The sequence below is a fragment of the Anopheles coluzzii genome, chromosome X (genome assembly GCF_943734685.1).
Source record: "Anopheles coluzzii chromosome X, AcolN3, whole genome shotgun sequence".
Taxonomy (NCBI): Eukaryota; Metazoa; Arthropoda; class Insecta; order Diptera; family Culicidae; genus Anopheles; species Anopheles coluzzii.
Window position 1 is genome coordinate 6,727,891 of NC_064669.1, and position 17,545 is coordinate 6,745,435.

Genomic DNA, 17,545 nt, shown 5'->3' on the forward strand with positions numbered 1-17,545 from the left:
GGTTCATACACGATCATGTTTGCTACACAATTGTAAGTTTAGCTGGAAACAAACAATTACAGCCTTATATCACAATATCTCACTGTTTTGTTAGCGCGAACTTTTGAGCGCCTCAATTTATGCAATCCCGCACGGCAAAACTGCCTTACTGGGGCAACACACTCAGAGGGACTCTTTTTTTTTTGTTTCGCTCACTTTGCACACTGCAAACCACCTCAGCATACCGAACCCCAACGAATCCTGCTCGAACTATCCTTTTGACTCGCCCAAAAGTGAAATTATTTACCCTCTATGTAGCCTGTAGACACACATGCACAGAAGAAAAAAAACCTTCCCGGAGCGGGTGGAATGTATGTTTTTTTTTGTTGCTGTTCCAGCCCGACCCAAGGCTCGTCAGTGTTCTGGTGAACGACACAACCTTCATTATTATGTTTTGCTAGTTCTGTCGGCTTTTTTCTTCCAAAACAGAAGCTTTTCATTGCCATACAATCATACACACGCTCGCAAAATGTTGCTTCCATCTGAAGGGGGCACCTCCACTCATGCTCCCGGCCCTTTCCACTCCTCCGTTGGCTACAGGTAGACAAACGGTAGATGTGCATTTTATTTTTAAAATAAAAGCACAACAAGATAAAACAGACAACAGCTGGCTCTTGTAGTGCGGGAGTGCACACAACGAAACAGAGTGCAGCGGGATTAGTGCCGGCACGCATTAGGGCAAGGGCGGGGCAACAAGGGCACGGGGGAGGGGGGGGGGCATAACATAAAGCGCCCGCTTAACACGCGGGAAAGGCACGTTAATTGGAGCACTTGCCGAACGGAATGCACTCGCTCGCTCACAAAGCGGGCACAAGATATTTCCCCTCCCTCTCTCCTTGACACCCACCACCACATCACCACGAAAGTGCCAAGTAGGCCCCGGCTCCGGAGTGTTCATTTAGCATAATTTTTGAAAAGTAGCACCTCCGCCCTACCTGCAAACCGCCCTGCCGAGGGAGTGCTAAGAGTTTTCCTCAATGTTTTTTTCCTCCCTTTCTCTCTCTCTCTCTCTCTCTGCTGCCTCTTTGGCGAAGGAGTTTTGCTTTGGCGTGTGCCAACCGGAGCGACATTTTCCAAAACCGGTCCCCGGACGCCCCCCCCCTACTGCCAGCGACGGCGTTTCCATTTCCTCCGGGGTTCGCTTTTTCCGGAAGTGAAGCGAAAACTTCCCAGAGTGCATTTGAATTTCAAACGGAAAGTTGCTATTTGATTTCGAGACGGTACCGGGTTTTCCCGCTTCCCCTGTCTCGCGCTCTCTCTCTCTCTCTCTCTCCCGTGCGCTCTGCCTGCTATTTTGATGCAGATTGTTCCGCAACGCTCTCCTCCCTCCCGAGCCATCCGATTGCGTTTCTTTTCATTCCTTTTGTCAAACCGGCCGCCCTCCATTTCCTTCACTCACGGCGCTGGTGTGAGCTGGCACGCCTTGCGCCTTCGTTAGGCACTTTAGCACAGTTTCCCTTCCCCCACAGCTTGCCGCAACTTGGCACAAACCCCGGCCCGTCCCGCTTCCCGACAGGGTTCGTTAAACGGAAGCATCGTTTCGTCTCGCTTCCAGGCAAAACTCTCCCTGTTTGTGTGTGTGTGTGTGTGAGCGAGAGAGTGGAAATGAATTTGGCCATCAATGGCAAAAATGTGACACACGTTGCGGTGTGAAAAACGGCAACACCGAAGGTTGCGCTATTCGGAAAAAGCGGAAACTCACCAAAGTGGCCAGCCCGCTGTTTGGCCAAAACAGTCTGTGTGGTCTGGTGCAACGGAAAATTGTAGAAAAAAAATACATTAAAAAAAAACGGGCTGAGAGATTTTTTCTTACCTTTTTTTTCATACATTCCTATTGGTTTGGGTGTGTGCGTGTGAGCCGGTGTATGTGATCTGTTTTTGATCTGCTTGTTATAACTTTTCGAAAGGCATCAGCACTTTCTCAAGTTTGCTCTAATGCATGCTCTAGGTTACGGTTAGTTTCTTTCAAGTAGTATTTATTTTTAAAGGCATTTTTTCAACTTTAAATGATATAAAAATTAATAACTTCAGTTAAACAATCAAAACATTGGGAAAACTTACCAATAACAAATGGAAAACTAAAACTAAACTTAAAAAAAGACACAAATTGTAAGAACGACCACCAAAACATCAAACTTAATGCTAAAAAGTAGCTACAACAAATGAAAATGCATATGCTCCGGATATTGCTCTTGTCTCTTGACCTTTGATTTAACTACTTTTAATTTCGTGTACACTCCATGTGCTAACGATATTATTCACTCGTGCTTAGTGTAGGATAAACGGCCTACTCCGTCTGGAGGACTGTATAGCGAGGGAGTTTAACTCACAAGCCAAAGCCTTGATTAAAGCTGAGACCGCGATACAAACTTCCAGTTTGCTTACCGCAGCACTTATTGAAAATGTCTTGCCACTCCCAACGGGAATCGAATTAAGTGGAATGTTCACTAATATTACGATTAGAGATTTAAGTAGGATACGCCGCAATTTTAGTTTGATTTTAAGTCAATTTCTGTGGTGTTATTATCATGAGCCTACGTGCTCCGTTCCCAGCGATGGATACTTTTCCCTCTACAATTCTCGTTCAAGTGTGCACTATTCTAGTTGGACTTTGGTTAATGGAATTTCTGGCTAATAGGAAAATAGATGCAGTGCGTGTTGCCTATGTGTGGGCGTTATTATCCATTGCCTAACCTTCAGGGTGAGGGTTGCCCTATTCAATTTTTAATCAAGGGTGTGTTCTGCCTATCTCAAAATCCAACACTTAGTTTGAATTTATTCCTCGCTTTTGTTGCTATTGTTAATATTGTTTGTTGTAATGAACGAACTTATTTAATTCTTTTGCTTCAATGGGATTTTAACTGTTTCCAGTGGACATATAGAAGATGTATCTCTTATCAACAGTCAATTGAAAACACTTCAAGCATTATTCTCTCGCTAGCCCTTGTTCTATTTTGAAATAAATAAATTACCTTTTGTGTATTTTTACCGATATTCATTAGAAAACCGGTTAAACACCATCAAATGTCGTTTTATTTAGTAGCACATGATATTTGTTTGTCCATACGACGTTGACATATTTGTAAATCTTCCCACCCCAAATATCCCACGGCTCCTCGCGAAAGTTTTTCATCTAAACACACACACACACAAACACACACGAAAAACATCAAATCATACCACCCCAATCGAACCATCTCGCCGATCTCGGCGGCCGCTCGGTCCAATTAATTAGCCTAATTCATCTAGCTTGCTGATTTGACCTCTCGCGGCCCAGCTGCTTCGCGGCCCGTGGACGGCTCATAAATTATTTCCCACCGGCCAACGGTCGAGCAAAGTGTGGAGAAAAGCGGTAAGAAAGCGCTCGCACCAACCAAACGCGACCGTCGCTCGTATCGCCACAAATAGTAAATTTATTCTTCCATCCACTTACGGGCTCGCAGCCTCGAGATGATGAGTTTCTTTCCATACGGTTCACTTGCGTATCCGCCCCATCCCACTCGTCACACTGCTTCCCTTTGGTTTACTACCACAATTGCGAACCCCGATGAGCGAATAAATCTTTTATTAGCTTCAAGTCGTCGGTCGAACACAATGCCTACATCGTTTCGGCACATGTTTTTTTTTTATCGCCAGCCGGTACCCGGACCCTTTTACTTGCTTCCTGCTGTTCCAATTCTTCCTGCGGGGCCCGGACAGTGCGGGCAAATGATTGAGTGGTTTTAGCGGCTCAGACGACTTTTTTTCTTTTCTTTTTTTTACAGTGGTTTTAGGTGAGGTATAGGTACGTTTTGGCACAAATTTGTTGCTAATAATGGCATCCTAATATTCATACTTATAGAATCGTGTGTTAAATAGGAAATATTTTTTTTTTCTAATTGAACAAACTCAGATTAGTAGCTGATGGATGAGTTATCTTTCCTCGCTCGAGACAAGCGGCTCAGCCATCTTCACATTGTCTGTCGTACACACGATCAGATCCTAGTAATTCCCTTATCTCTATACTGAAGAAGCGATATCTAGACAAAACAAGCAAACAGTGCAAGAAACTATTATGAAAAAAGTGTAGCAAAAAACAGCAGCCCAACCCAACCTAAAACCAAACTCTTATCCATCTTATCCCAGGGTATTGATGGCAGCAAGTCTGCGGGTATTATGGATGGTACGCTTCAGCTTGTTCTCTTTAGCCAGGCGCGTCCAACTCATCAGAAGAATATTAATTATTTTTTAAATAAATTCAAAAAAAATATCAAAGATACTAGCGAACTCCTCTTACAGTTACTCTAATTTATGTTGAATAGTTCATAGTGTAATAAATATAATTTAAAATATCAAAATCATTTTGCATAGTTCGGACGATATAATGCACTGAAAAAGTTCAGCTTGCATGAAGGATTCCCAAAAAAAAACAAATTATACTATTGTTGTAATATTTTTGTAATGTTACATTACAGTTGTCATATGCCCAAATAGCCAACTCAAACTCTATAGCTGATTTGAGGCTGTTTAACGAAAAATCGTTCCGATGTCGTACTTTCTGCCTGATTAAGAGATAAAAAGTACTTTGCGGAACTATGGCGCTTTTTAACAAGCACACGGTACTATTTGGAACTTTGCGGCTGATTAGCACTATGTGTAGGGTACATGATAGAACTTTAAGGCTTGTTAAGAACGTGTACCGAACTTTGTGGAACTTTATAGCTTTTTAATGCATGACATCGGTACGAGGTGGCTCTTGTCAAAGTGTCAAAGGCTGGTGCCCTCAAACATCTCATTGCTACTGCACAAGCTAGATAAGATAAATTAAGAAGTATTATTGAGTGAAGTGATTGTGATTTTTCAGTAGACTATCTAAAATTATATGAAATTCAAGAGTTTTTGAAGTTTTAAAATAAACATGCAGATAAAAAAAACACGCATCGTTTTGTTTATTTCATTGATGACGCCTTGCTTGAAAATAAAACACAAAGAAAAATAATCCCCGGGACCGTAGCATAATGAAGCTGCGTAAGCGCTGTATGAAAGACCCACCTGGAACTTTGATGCTGTTTAATTACTGCCAAAAATGAATTCAAGCAGCGATCTTTAGCATGCCATAATTGGCTGCTTAAGCAATTTTGGCTATTTGTGTATCTACTCATATACCTTGCAAAAGTATCATGATTCCTTCAATAGTCAAACATTGTTGACAAATTGAGACAAAAATAGGCGAGTTAGTGTCAAAAATGTATCCACATTGACAAAAATTGATGCCTTAAAGCCAAAATTTGATGGCAACGACTGTACAACTGCCACAAACATATTAAAATGAATCTCATATGCAGGATTGTCAAACTTTTTTGCTCTACGAGTCATACACACATCCCAGGACGGCATAGCGGTTTCAAATGGACATTACTTTGAGGTAGCTTTATGATGCAAATGATTAAGGGGCAGTCTTGCCTTGAATCGGATCGGAATTCTTGTGTTCTACAACGCTGAAACGGAACAAGAGCGCAAAAAAAAACATGCAAGCCACCGAAGGCGTACATTGCTTGCCTGCATTGTTTCTACATTCATCAGACAAATCGCTTCCCTGCCCCATGGGCCCCCTTGCTGCGACACACAAACTTGACTTGATTTCCCCGCAGCTTCGCACCTCCGCCGAGACCTCAAGCTGTGCAAGTACTCTGCTATACGCCGGACGCAGTGCAAACAGCCCAACTCTTCCCTATCTCGCACAACCACTGACACCGGGCGCACAAATTCCACCACCATGGTATGCTGGTCCGCCCGGACCGCCCGGTATGCCTGCTCGACACACATGAATGATGGAATTTCATCGTGATTTATGGCCGCCCCGAAATTAGCATTCGATAAAACATGCGGCTATGGCGCGCGGCAAAGCGTGCTTTATTATCCTTCTGCAATGTGTATTATCTTACCCGCCTTCCCTGACTGGTACCGCCCACCACTCCAGTGTCCGAAGCGTGCTTATCTTTCGTGCTCTTTTTTTAGGAGGGGAGGGGGGAGGTTCTCGGATGCCCTTTCACCTCGGTGCGGGGAGATGTCACTAGATGTTGCGCGGTATTACGCGCTTTCACGCGAGACCATTCTTACCGAATAATGTTTTTGTGTGGCCTTCGCACGATAGGATCTTCCCGATCGCACACTATCGTCTCACTAAAGGCTACAGGGGGTAGGTGGTGAGGGGTTGTGGAGGTCAGACTACAGCACCGGCAGTAAAATCTTTGCCGACGAATGCACTTTTTTTTGGTATCGGTCGCTTTACGAGGACCGCTGATAAGGATGGAGACGACAATTTTGGAAAGTGAAGTGAAACTACGGCGTCAACAAGATTCGGGACGGGGTGGAATGGTAATGCAGGATTAGTAGTGCGCAGACATGGGTTGGAAAAGTCCCAGCAACGGAAGCACGTTTGATGACGTAGATGGTAGATAACAAAACTAGTGTTTTCGACCGAGAATGTGAAGGAAGTGTCTGCGTATATTTGTGTCTCTGTGATATCCAGAATCTGCTCAGTAGGGAACGAGAGCAAAACCCCGTGCTGAAGATGTATTCTGGAACTCTTCTGGATAACAGGAACAGATAATCAAAATAAAGTCAAAACGAGATGACTCGTAGCATCTATTCAGGAGAATATGACGAGAACTCTGGCCAAGTAATAGGAGTCTAAAACGTGTATACCGTCCTTCCATGTAAGCTGTAATGCTCCAATGTCTGATGCCGCAGATGTTTAACGTACGTTATTTCAGGTTCTGTAATCGGCAAAGAGTTCCAGTGTCTTGAAACCCTAGAACGTATGAGAAAGGAACTCCTGGAAGTCACTAATTGTTAAGCGCGCTTTTCCTTTGCCTTTACTCATCCCAGTAACCATTGTTTTATCCTTCCATATCCTTCCACGTCAAAATAAGAATTTTATGGACACCCGAACAATACAGTCCGAGCGGATAACCGGGTAAACGTGCAAGGGTAAACATTAGTATAAAAGTAGGCCTTGTTTTCAATAAAGGGAGATTCTAACGCAGAAGTTCTTGGAGTTGAGACCTTCAATTTGATCATCCGAAATACGACATAGCCCCTGGATTTTCAAGCTCTACACCCCCTTCCGACTGCATAGGCTTCCCGACATTGGGATTAGAAGCAACCAGCGGGAAGGACTAGTTAGTAGGCAATGTATCAAAGGCTCTGTATTTGTTTGTGTCTCCTCCGCTACGACCCTACGACTCTTGCTGAGGGCCAATCCTTCGCGTGGCCTGTCGGAGAAGCTCAGATCGTAGCACTAATCGTTCCAGAATTTACTAGATTTGGGTCCAGAATCATCCCCGATGCTTGGCTGTTACTGCTGCTGCTCCGATGTCAAATAAGCCTGATGTGAGTATCTACAGAATACATCGCCCAATAGCAGCCATGCACCTAATTCAACAGATTGAATATACAGGCTTTTCTATCCGTTGAGTGGGCTGAAGTAGAAGAGACGGCTACAGGAATTCGGGACGTTCCGTAGACTCACAGATCATCTTTCCCCGCGACACTAATACCAAAACCGTGCCATACAAAACCTGCAAATCGGCGTAGGGACACATCATTTCTCAGATATTACACAAACAGACGCACCAAAAACTCGCCTACTCTGCACACTCCGCGTAGTCTGGTATATAACACTTTGAGTTTATTTAAGTTATTGATTTTCTTTCGCTCTTTCCCCCTTTTCCCACACCGCACACCGGACCAATGTTTTTCACAACAATGTTCCTGGTGAAGGGAGCAGGGGAGAAATGGGGGTTTGGAGGGGAGGGGCGGGAGGGGGGGGTCACAATGACACACTACATGGTTTAGGTTGCTTGTTTGTAACACTCTTTGTTTTCTGTCCAGTTGTTTTTTTTTCTTTAATGTAATATTAGTAGCCCTCCCCCTGACCAGGTAAGGGATAGCTATATGTATGTATATATGAATATGTCCGCAAATTTCGTACGTTATGATTTCGCCTGTATCCTTTTGCTGCTGCTCATCTGTCATCTCATGTTTTGGTTGTGTAGTCGTGGTTTAATAGCGTGTTTTCTTTTTTTGTTCTGCTACCATGTCCCGATACAAACACACTACAGCGGGAGGGCTGAGAGGACACACAGGAACGCTGGGCGCAAAGAATACTGAACTGTCATTGCGTGTGTAGTAGTTGTAGAGCTACTTTCTCTCTCTCTCTCTCTCTAGCTTTCATCCTTGAACAGATCTTAAAGCGCCGCCAGATCGCCGACACAGATCGAGCAAAATAGTGTTGGAAACTGTAGTGTTGGCGCTTGAACTGGTGACCACTTGCGCGTATGACTCGCTAGTACATCTCGCTCTATGTATATCGTCATATATATATCTAGTTTTGGTTTCCTTTCTCATTTATATATAATATATCTATGTATATATGTATATTGTTTCCGCATCTCGATTCGTCTGTCTGTACCTTCATTTCTTTTTGCATCTGCAACTGTCGAGTTGTATTTATTGCGCGATATTATCAGCTCTGTTCGCCCCATTTTCCCCAATTTTTACTCGCTCGTTTGTCTTCCTTCTTTTGATGTCTGTCCTTGCACCTATCCACTATCCTTATGTTTCGGGATGTTTCGTTTGTTGCTGTCTTTTCTATTCGGTTTTTTTTTAATCTTTTAGCAATAGCAGTTCTATATTTAATCAACCATATTACACACGTACGTTTGCCATTCTTTCACTATGTATATATATAAGTAGTCATGTGTTTTTGCTTTATATTCGCTACGGGTTTTGTTCAATCTAGGTCATTTAATGTTATGAACCATGTGTGTGTATATATATATTTATATTTTCATGCGTATAATCACTCATCATCTACCCATGCGGGCGCCACATACTTCGCGCACTCGCTAATATCTTGTTTGCACCAACAATAACGTGCCCATCTGTGTGGGAAGGAGAGAGGGGGGGGGGGGGGGTAGTGGGGGTTACAGGAATCCTAACGCAAAAACTATAACATCATCCACCGCGTTCAACAAACAACGACGCCTCGTCAGCCTCCATGCGGTTGCCCTCCTGCGGTACGTCACTGTGTGCCGCTTGCGAGCCAGGGAATGGCATTAAACTTAGTGTATACTGAGGCGTAACGCAAGAGACAACACGCACACAGACAAGGAAGGTAACGGGGTAACGGGTGTATTGCAATCCCCATCGCTGGCAAAACAAAGATGGAACGTACAACGGAGATTGCCAGGAATTTTCGTGTTTGCTTGGAATGTCTAATGATATGTTACCATACGAACCTAGAAAGCGCACTCACACACGCGCGCGCGCGCACTTACACCTCGACTAACTGATTGAAACCAGATTGCAGATAAAAAGCCAATGGCTGTGTAACGCAACGCGTAACGCGCACCGGCGTTACGTCCACCAGCACAAGCCTGTCTTTTGAAATAAACTAACCTCCCACACACCTGCACAGTGCGCAAGGGGAAAAGAAGTGGTTGCTGCTGTGCTGGTGTGCTGAGTGCGTGTGTCACAACACAAAAACGTAACAAACAGATACCGTCTGGTGCATTGTTGTTGTTTTTTGTCTTATAATCCTTTGTTTTTTTTTTTTTTGGTTTTGTCTAAGCACACGAATTCCCAGGCTACTCTGGGCCGATTGGTCGATTGGGTCGGATAGCTGCCAATAATGCTATAATAGGAAGCGAGTTATGTAATATACTAAACTAGCCCGTACACGCCTCAAACTGTCCCGCCCGAAACTGTAAAGTGTGAATCCCCATCCTCACCATCCCCATCATCACATGTAGAGAAGCCGCGTACTGTGGCTTTGCGGAACTGCGGAACAACCTGTCCGATATATAGTGACAGTACAGTATGTCATATGTACAGTGAGACGCTCACCGCGGGCAAGGGGACAGATGGAATGGTAGGGAAGCAAACACAGCAGATGCAGATGGCGGATTAGTTCAAGCGACGACAGTCGCAAACACGTAAGCGGTACCAGGTGAGGGTCGTGGGCTGAGCACTCTAAGTAACGGTAAAAGTAACGCTCGCCGTAACACACAAACACAGCACAGATAGAGACACACTAGAGTACGATCTTTTCCCACGCAGCATGTGTACTGGTGCTGGTGTGTACAGGGGAGCGCGCGCGCGTCTGTAGTGATGGTTTACGTTCCCCGTCGTAGGGCGGGTCCTAATTAATATCTTACTCTGCAACACACACATCACACACACAACCCGCACGCGCATACCCACCAGCACACACACACCCGCGCCCTATTTTGCTGTGTGTTTGTGTCACCTTCGTGCTGTTTTCGATTTGGGGGCTGTTGTTTGTAAATGCTAAATGTATATTGCTGCTACTAACTGCACTAACTCGACGCGTCACAGGCACCTGTGACTCAGCGCTTGGGTGCCCAGTGCCTGTGACAGCTGTGCGAGTGTATACACTAGCCTCGTTTGCTCTCTAGCTCTCTCTAGCTCTCTCTCTCTCTCTATAACCTACCAGTGGCTCGTGTCTGTGTCGTTTATTGTCCAACTAATATAATTCAATAACAGCTATATTGTTTCTATAGTGTAATGTAATACGTGCGCATCGTATGCGATTTGTTGGGTTTTTGTTTGTCTGCGTGTTTATCTTGTTTATCAATACGTACGGGGAGTAAGGTTAGTGTCCTTGCTTGCGGGGAACCTGTGATGAGTATTTCAGTAATATTGTAACGACCCTAACCACGCTAACCGTCTGCTTTACCTCTTCTGCTTTCACGTTAGAAGGTTGCGTAGGATCAAACGTATTCCCTCCCTTTAGTTGGAATCGGAATCAGAATCGCTCGGTGCGATCGGTGTGGTCGCCATCGGTTGCTCCTCCTGGATCGGTTGCTTCGTCACGGTGGTCGCCGCTAGGTACGGGTTCAACGACTCGCCAGTAGTATGCTCGATGCCGACACTGTCGATGGAAGAGAGAATATAGCGAACTGCTGTAGCGCTACTGTGCCAGATGAGGATATGCTTCTGCAAACACTTACCGGTACTCATGGCGGGCGAGATAGCGCACGTACTTCTCCGGCGGCTCGTCACTCTCCGAGTCCTGCACACTGACCGACCGGACCGTGGTGTGCGAGGCCTGGGTCGCGGGCATCGTAAACTCGACGTACGCGTACGGTGCGAGCTGCTCCGGGATCTGGTCGAAGCTGGTCAGCGCCATCCGGCAGACGAGCTGGTGCGTCGTGTACGCGCCCTGGCCCTCCTTCGGCAGCCGGGGGCACCGCCACACGATCGCCCGATGGTGATGCTCGTACTTCGCCTGCCCGGACGTGACCTCGATCAGCGACTCCTGCAGCGTGTCGACCGTGCCGAGAATCCGCTCAATGCCCTTGATCTTGCCCGTGCGTCTGTGAGCGGACTTGACCGAACCATAGCTGGTAAAATACAGGAGAGAATGCATTAAAACCCACTCACATATTGTCCCAGCCCCCTTCAAAACCTACCGGAAGTGCTTCTCGACGCGGAACAGATAGATCCAGCACTCCGGTATCGGGAACCGGATCGAGACGTCCTCGCACGGGATCTGGCCCAGCTTGCGGGACGCAAAGCCCGGCACCAGGACGTCCGCCCGCAGCTCCACCTTGTTGCCGGTCACGCACCAGGTCGCCTTCAGCTGGAGCGGCAGCTCGCGGTTCTTCGGCGGCCGGATGCGGAACCGCATCAGCTCGATGTAGCACGCGTCCGGCGGCTTGAACTTGATCGTGCGGCTCCGCTCGTACTCGTCCTGCTGGACGCAGCTGTGAAACTCGACACCCTCCAGCCGGATCCACTCCTCCGTCACGACCGGTATGATGTCGTGGCGGCCGACGACCTCCTTGCCCTGGCGCCACAGGTCGTTCACGCCGAGCTCAATGTCCGGCATGCCTTCGGGTGGGGGCGAAGGGGGTAAACAAAACAAAGAAAGTGAAGTGTTAAATGAAGTAATGAGAAGCGAGCCCTCCATAGCGTGAGCTACTAAAGAGTGCGTGAGTTAGCATGGTGAGTTACTCATTGAACTCATTGAATCTTTTAAAAATATCTGTGAGTGAGCTGTTGGACGACGCAGAGCGATAGCTCATAGTTTAACTATCAAGTGAGTGATTTAATTCCGTACAATGAGCTGCTTGTGCGTCCTGAGAGTTAACACACTCAAGTCATGAATTAACTCTCGAATGAACCGTTTAGCTCCCACACTGTGAGTGTCACCAAAAAGAGTTGAATGACAAATTGCCGGCGATCACCTACCAGTGAGGAACGCGAGGAAGAACAGCCGGACGCGCGCGATCTGCTTCATCACGTGACCCTCCGCGTCCTGCTCGACGTACAGCTCGTCGACCGCCGTCACCTGCACCTCCTCAGTCTTGTACGTCAGCGCCCGGTCCCGGTGCACGTTCATCTTGAACAGGGCCTCCTCAATGCACACGGAAAACTGCTTCATGTCCTCGTAGTTCATCGAGCCGAGCTTGAACAGCTGCGAGATCTGGGGCGCATGCTCGACCGGCAGCCCGAGCTTCTTCAGGTCGCTGCCGAGCTCCTTCACGCCCTGGTAGTCGCCCTGGATCGCGTACGCCGCGAACTGGCTCAGCTTGTTGGTCAGCCGCTCCGCCTTGGTCACCTGGCCGGGCCGCACGCCCGGCCGCTCCTTGTAGAACACGTACTGCAGCTTGATCGTGAAGATTTTGCCAAAGTTGTCGTACTGCTGGGCGCCGATCTCCGACACGGAGTAGCAGGCCTGCAGCGGCAGCTCCTGGAACGGCTCCTTGTCGGTGGCCGCGTTCAGCAGCTGCAGCACCGGGCTGTCGCCCTGGTACACCAGCCGGATGTAGATCTTCTTCCAGAACCGCTGCCCGGTGATCTTCTTCTTGTTCGGCTGGCGGAGCTGCATCTCCCACCCGTCGCCGTGGTAGATGACGCGCGGGAAGTCCTCCAGCGGCTGCGACACGTCCTCGTCGAACAGGGGCGTCGGCGGTGTCTCCTGCGAATCGGTACGCTCCAGCTGCGGCTCTGTAGAGCAGCAAGGGTAGAAAGAGAGAGAGAGAGAGAGAGAGAGAGAGAGAGAGAGAGAGAGGACGAGAGTTCAGAGCAGATTCTTAGCTGGGGCAAGAGCGATGTGAGTACTTACTGTCCGGCAGGCTCACAGGGATGGGTTCTGCTTCGTCGCTGCGCTCGAACGGATTGACGCGCGGCGACGAATCGCCTGAGTATATGGACGCCGTCTGTGGGCTTTTGGGCGGTGGCGCTAGGGCCAGCGCGGAATAGTGCGTCTCGACGCCCTCCTTCGGCCGAATCACCACGTTGAACTCACGGCCTCCTTCGTCCGAATCGCGCGAGTGCGATCTGCCAAACGGTGTGCCCTGTTTTTTAGTTTGTGGAAAGAAAAACGCGTTAAGACAGGGTCTGGAAGTGCATTAGGCATTGCCCACGAGACGTATTTCGGTTGCTTTACATGAAGAGTGTATTCTTCAATCACAGGTTATATGCTTGTATTGTTCAATATCTCCAATCGGGTAGCTGCATGTCTGGATTCCTTAATCAAATTAAAGACCTGATCTTTTTCTTTCTAATCCCTAGTCTTGTACATCTTGAAGCTCTCAAAACAAGCCATCCATCACCAAAACTGATGGAAAAAGAAACTTCTCTTCAGGAACTTCATTCTGCATCAAAAGAAAACAAAATATTACGTAACTGAGCGCCATTATGGCTTCTGTGTTCACAATTAGAGCCAGTGCTGCAGAATGTCATGAGCATCACGAGAAATTCACCAACGAAAACATTGAATACAGCTTGCTGCTCATTGCTGATACTCAATTAAAGTGCGTCATGACACGCCGAAAACGACATGCAAGTGCTTGAATCAAACGCGAAACTCTGACTGACAAGCTGAGCTTAATGCCAGCGCAAACACAATCATGACTTTTTCTGGTAGTGAACAATGCTGCCCAATACCACTATTGCAGTCACCAACACTCATCACTGAAATGAAGTTCAAGTCAGCTCACGTGATACAACTGAGATGATCAGAGGTGAGACTCAAACAGTTAGTGGACCAATCACATGCTTGGTGCCATTTTGATTATCACCCAACTCACTTGGTCACGACGTATTCTGTGGGTGAGTATCACGACATTCTTGGAACATACTTGGCGTGTGGTCTTAAGCAACAAAATGTGCATTCTTTCTAGCTCTGTCGGATTTGATGGTCTATCGGGTCAAATAGAGCGAGAAACCATGATCATTTTATTTCTTGGACCGCTCGCACGAACTGCATATTGCCCATGACTGTCGTGATGATCATCGGCAGAAAATGTTGCGACCAAGTGATTGGTCAAGAGTTGGTTGCATACAATATCACCAAGCATGTGATGGTCGCAACAACTGTTTGAGTTCACAGTACCTTGGATGATCACAGTAGAGCTCGTAACGCTGACATTATTTTGTTTCAGTCGAAATTTGTCATGACTATGTCAGTAACATTTTGCAGATTTGATCATAGTACTGACCAAGCGATGGTCGCAAAAATGTCACGAAATATGTATACGTCACACCAATCGTTTTGAGTATGACATATAATTATCAAAATTGAGTACGTGACGCTGAGTTGGATTTTTTTTAGTCATATTTTTTATGACATTGACAGTGACATTTAGCAGCACTGTTTAGAGCATCTCTTGAATACCATTTTATGATAAAAGGTACATTTTTCTTACAACAGATCTGCCACAATTGCTATGCTTTACTATGCAATGACCTACAACTTTACTGGTTTCAGTTTAGAAGGTTAATCTGCAACACAAATACATATTTGAGAATTATTTTAAAAAAATTGCAGGGATCCTCAGGTCTTCTGATACTGGATGAACACTTTCTACATGCGTAGCAGTGTGATGTAGCAACACAACCAAACCAATATGTCACCAACTATGTGTGGTAATAGCCACGTGTAAAAAAAAAGAGCCTAAAAAGCATGCCAACTCCAACAGATGACCTGAGAAATCCCTTAAAAAGTAAAAACAATTTATTTGTAGATGAAAAAAGTATTTAAAATCTTACTTTTTTGGAATCAAAGCTAAAATTGCACCACATATGAGCAACCGAGGCCGATTTTTTGTTTGTTTGCAACATCATTTGATTTGACCCCTATAATAATGTTCACCACTGTAGGATTTTGTAAAAGTGCTTTTAAAAGTGTAAAAAATCGCTTAATTTGCTAAATAAACGTTGACTTTTGTAGCAAATCGAAACACGTCTCGTTGCGTCTTCGCCAAACCCTTCCCTTCCCCTCCCCCCTTCACTTACCTCCGGTGCCGGTGGAGCCTGCATGCTCAGGAACGGATCGTCAAACCCGTCCTCGTTGCCAAACCCGTCGCCCTTCGCCTCATCAAACCCGCCGCCACCGCCACCACCGACCGGGCCACCCGTACCCCAGGCGTCCCCACCGAACGCATCCACCTCGAGCGCCGCCCCGGTCCCACCGAGCCCATCGTCCAGAAAGATGTTCTCCGCCCGTGCGCCGCCACCAGCGCCTCCGCCCGTGGTCGCGAGCCCCCCGAAATCACCCGCACCGCCGCCACTCTGCTTGCCCTCGAACTTGGCGGCGAACGAATCGAACGCGTCCGGTTCGGCCACGCTGGTGTTGTTGTTGTTGTTGGTGAGGTTCGTCGCCCCGAACAGCTCGTTCGCGTACGCCAGCCCGCTGCCCGGCGCCGGCCCAACATGCACCACACCCGGCACCTCCTGCTGCTGCTGCTCCTCCTCCTCCTCCTCGTCCACCATTGCGAAGGGGTTGACGGTGGCCGCGGTGCCGTTCGTGCCGCCGCTGATCAGCTGGTCGGCCGGGTTCGTCGTCTCGCCGTAGTAGTGCTGCGCAGTCACCGGTGCGAGCGGTTCCGCCGCGAACAGGGCGGCGTGCTGCTCCTCCACCTGCTGCCGGTCGTAGTCGCTGTCCGCTCCCGCCGCCACCCCGTCCAGCTCCATCTCGACCGGGGCCCGGTCGAGCGTCGGCAGGTTGACGATGCTGCCCGACACCGAGCTGGGAATGTTGCCGGAGGTAATGTTCGAGCCGGTCGGGCTGTACTCGGACGACACCTCCGAGCGGAGCTGGTCGCTCGGGTCGGAGGCGGGCGCCACCTCGAGCACGATCTCGGGCGACGGCTCCACCCCGAAGCACTCCGGCTCCTCCGGCGGTGCCTCCTCTTCCGCTGGCAGCGGTTCCTCCACCTGCTGCTGCTGCTGCTGCTGCTGCACGATTGCCGGTGGCGGAGGCTTTGGCGGGGGCACTGCCGCCACTGCCGGTGCCTGTACCGTCGCGATCGGCTGCACGACGGTGGCGAGATTTTCCGCCAGATTCGGCACGAAGGCGGGCTCCGGCCCGGTGCCGCCCGTTGCCGCGCCCGGCAGACCGCCCAGAAAGTCGTCCAGATCGTCGCTGAGCAGATCGGGCTTGGAGGGTCGCGGGGCCGTCGCCGCCGTCGTCGGCTGGGCCGGCTGCGAGAACAGCGACAGGATGTCTTCCTTCGTTTTGGGCGCGGGCGGTTTGGGCGGTGCCGCCGGCTTGGCCGCCACCGCCACCGTCCCGAACAGGTCGAACAGGTCGGGCTCCTGGGGCGGCGCCGGCCCGGGCGGGGCAGCGACCGGCGACGACGCTACCGAGCTGCGGGGTGGCGCCGGCCGCGGCGGGGGCGGTCTCGGACGCGGCGGCTTCTGCACCGGCGTCACGCTGCCACTCAGCGCCGCCACCGGCGGCTGGTCATGGTCGGCGAACGGGTTGTCGGCGGCGGCCGCCGCCAGCTCGCCGTAGTCGGCCGGCGTCGGGCTGGGCGAGTGCAGGTCCCGCATCGAGACCGGGCTGGGCGTGCGCGTCACCGGTATCTTCTGCAGCAGGTTCGTGCTGGTCTGGTCGAGCTGGTCCGCGATCGAGCTGATCAGCTGCTGGGTCGCGGTCGAGGGCGGTATCGGCCGCGGCGGCACCGGTTTGTGCGGGCGGGGCGGTCCGCCCCGCGTCAGCTCGTCCTCGCTCGAGGCGGCCCCGTCCGGATCCATCAGGGCGGCGGTCGTGTTCGAGCCGAGGTGCAGATGCGTCGGCTTCGGGATGATCAGATCGTCCTCCTCGTTGATCGTGGTGTGGAAGAAGTTGGCGTTCGCGCCGCCAGCCGCCGGCTCGCCGGCCCCACCGCTCGGTGCGACCGCCGTCATGATGTGGTCGCTCGCGAGAAACAGCTGCGCGCCGGACGTCACCACGACCGGGTCCGGCGCACTGCCGAACAGATCCATCGCGCTCGTGACAGCCGCTGCGGACGGCATCTCCTCGTCGTCCTCGCCGCCGAATGCGAACGGGTTGCTGCCGCGCCCGGCCTGCGCCAGGAACGGGTTGTCCGACTCGTCGCCGGCGGCACCGTCCGCCGCCCCGCCATCGTCCCCGAACAGGAACGGGTTGGGCGTCGGCTCACTGCCCGCCAGCGGCTCGTCGTCCATCAGGAAGGGGTTCGCCATC

General features: G+C 49.3%; 1 protein-coding gene across 1 annotated transcript; it reads right to left on the reverse strand.

Annotated features, from left to right (window-relative positions):
- Positions 1-7,689: 7,689 nt before the first annotated feature.
- Positions 7,690-17,544, reverse strand: LOC120949927 (protein stoned-B). Its single transcript, XM_040367571.2, has 6 exons — positions 15,352-17,544; positions 13,178-13,409; positions 12,301-13,059; positions 11,520-11,940; positions 11,058-11,450; positions 7,690-10,978 (listed from the first exon to the last, which is right to left on the reverse strand). The coding sequence occupies exons 1-6, from the start codon at positions 17,542-17,544 to the stop codon at positions 10,837-10,839; spliced, it is 4,140 nt and encodes a 1,379-aa protein (XP_040223505.2). The 3' UTR covers positions 7,690-10,836.
- Position 17,545: the final 1 nt, after the last annotated feature.

Bases quoted from the DNA above. Each gene is read 5' to 3' on its own strand.
- LOC120949927 (XM_040367571.2), bottom strand. From the start codon at position 17,544: ATGGCGAACCCCTTCCTGATGGACGACGAGCCGCTGGCGGGCAGTGAG. The intron at 13,410-15,351 runs GTAAGTGAAGGG...ACTAAAAAACAG, and splicing joins AGGCTCCACCGGCACCGGAG to GGCACACCGTTTGGCAGATC. The intron at 10,979-11,057 runs GTAAGTGTTTGC...TTCCATCGACAG, and splicing joins CTCGCCCGCCATGAGTACCG to TGTCGGCATCGAGCATACTA.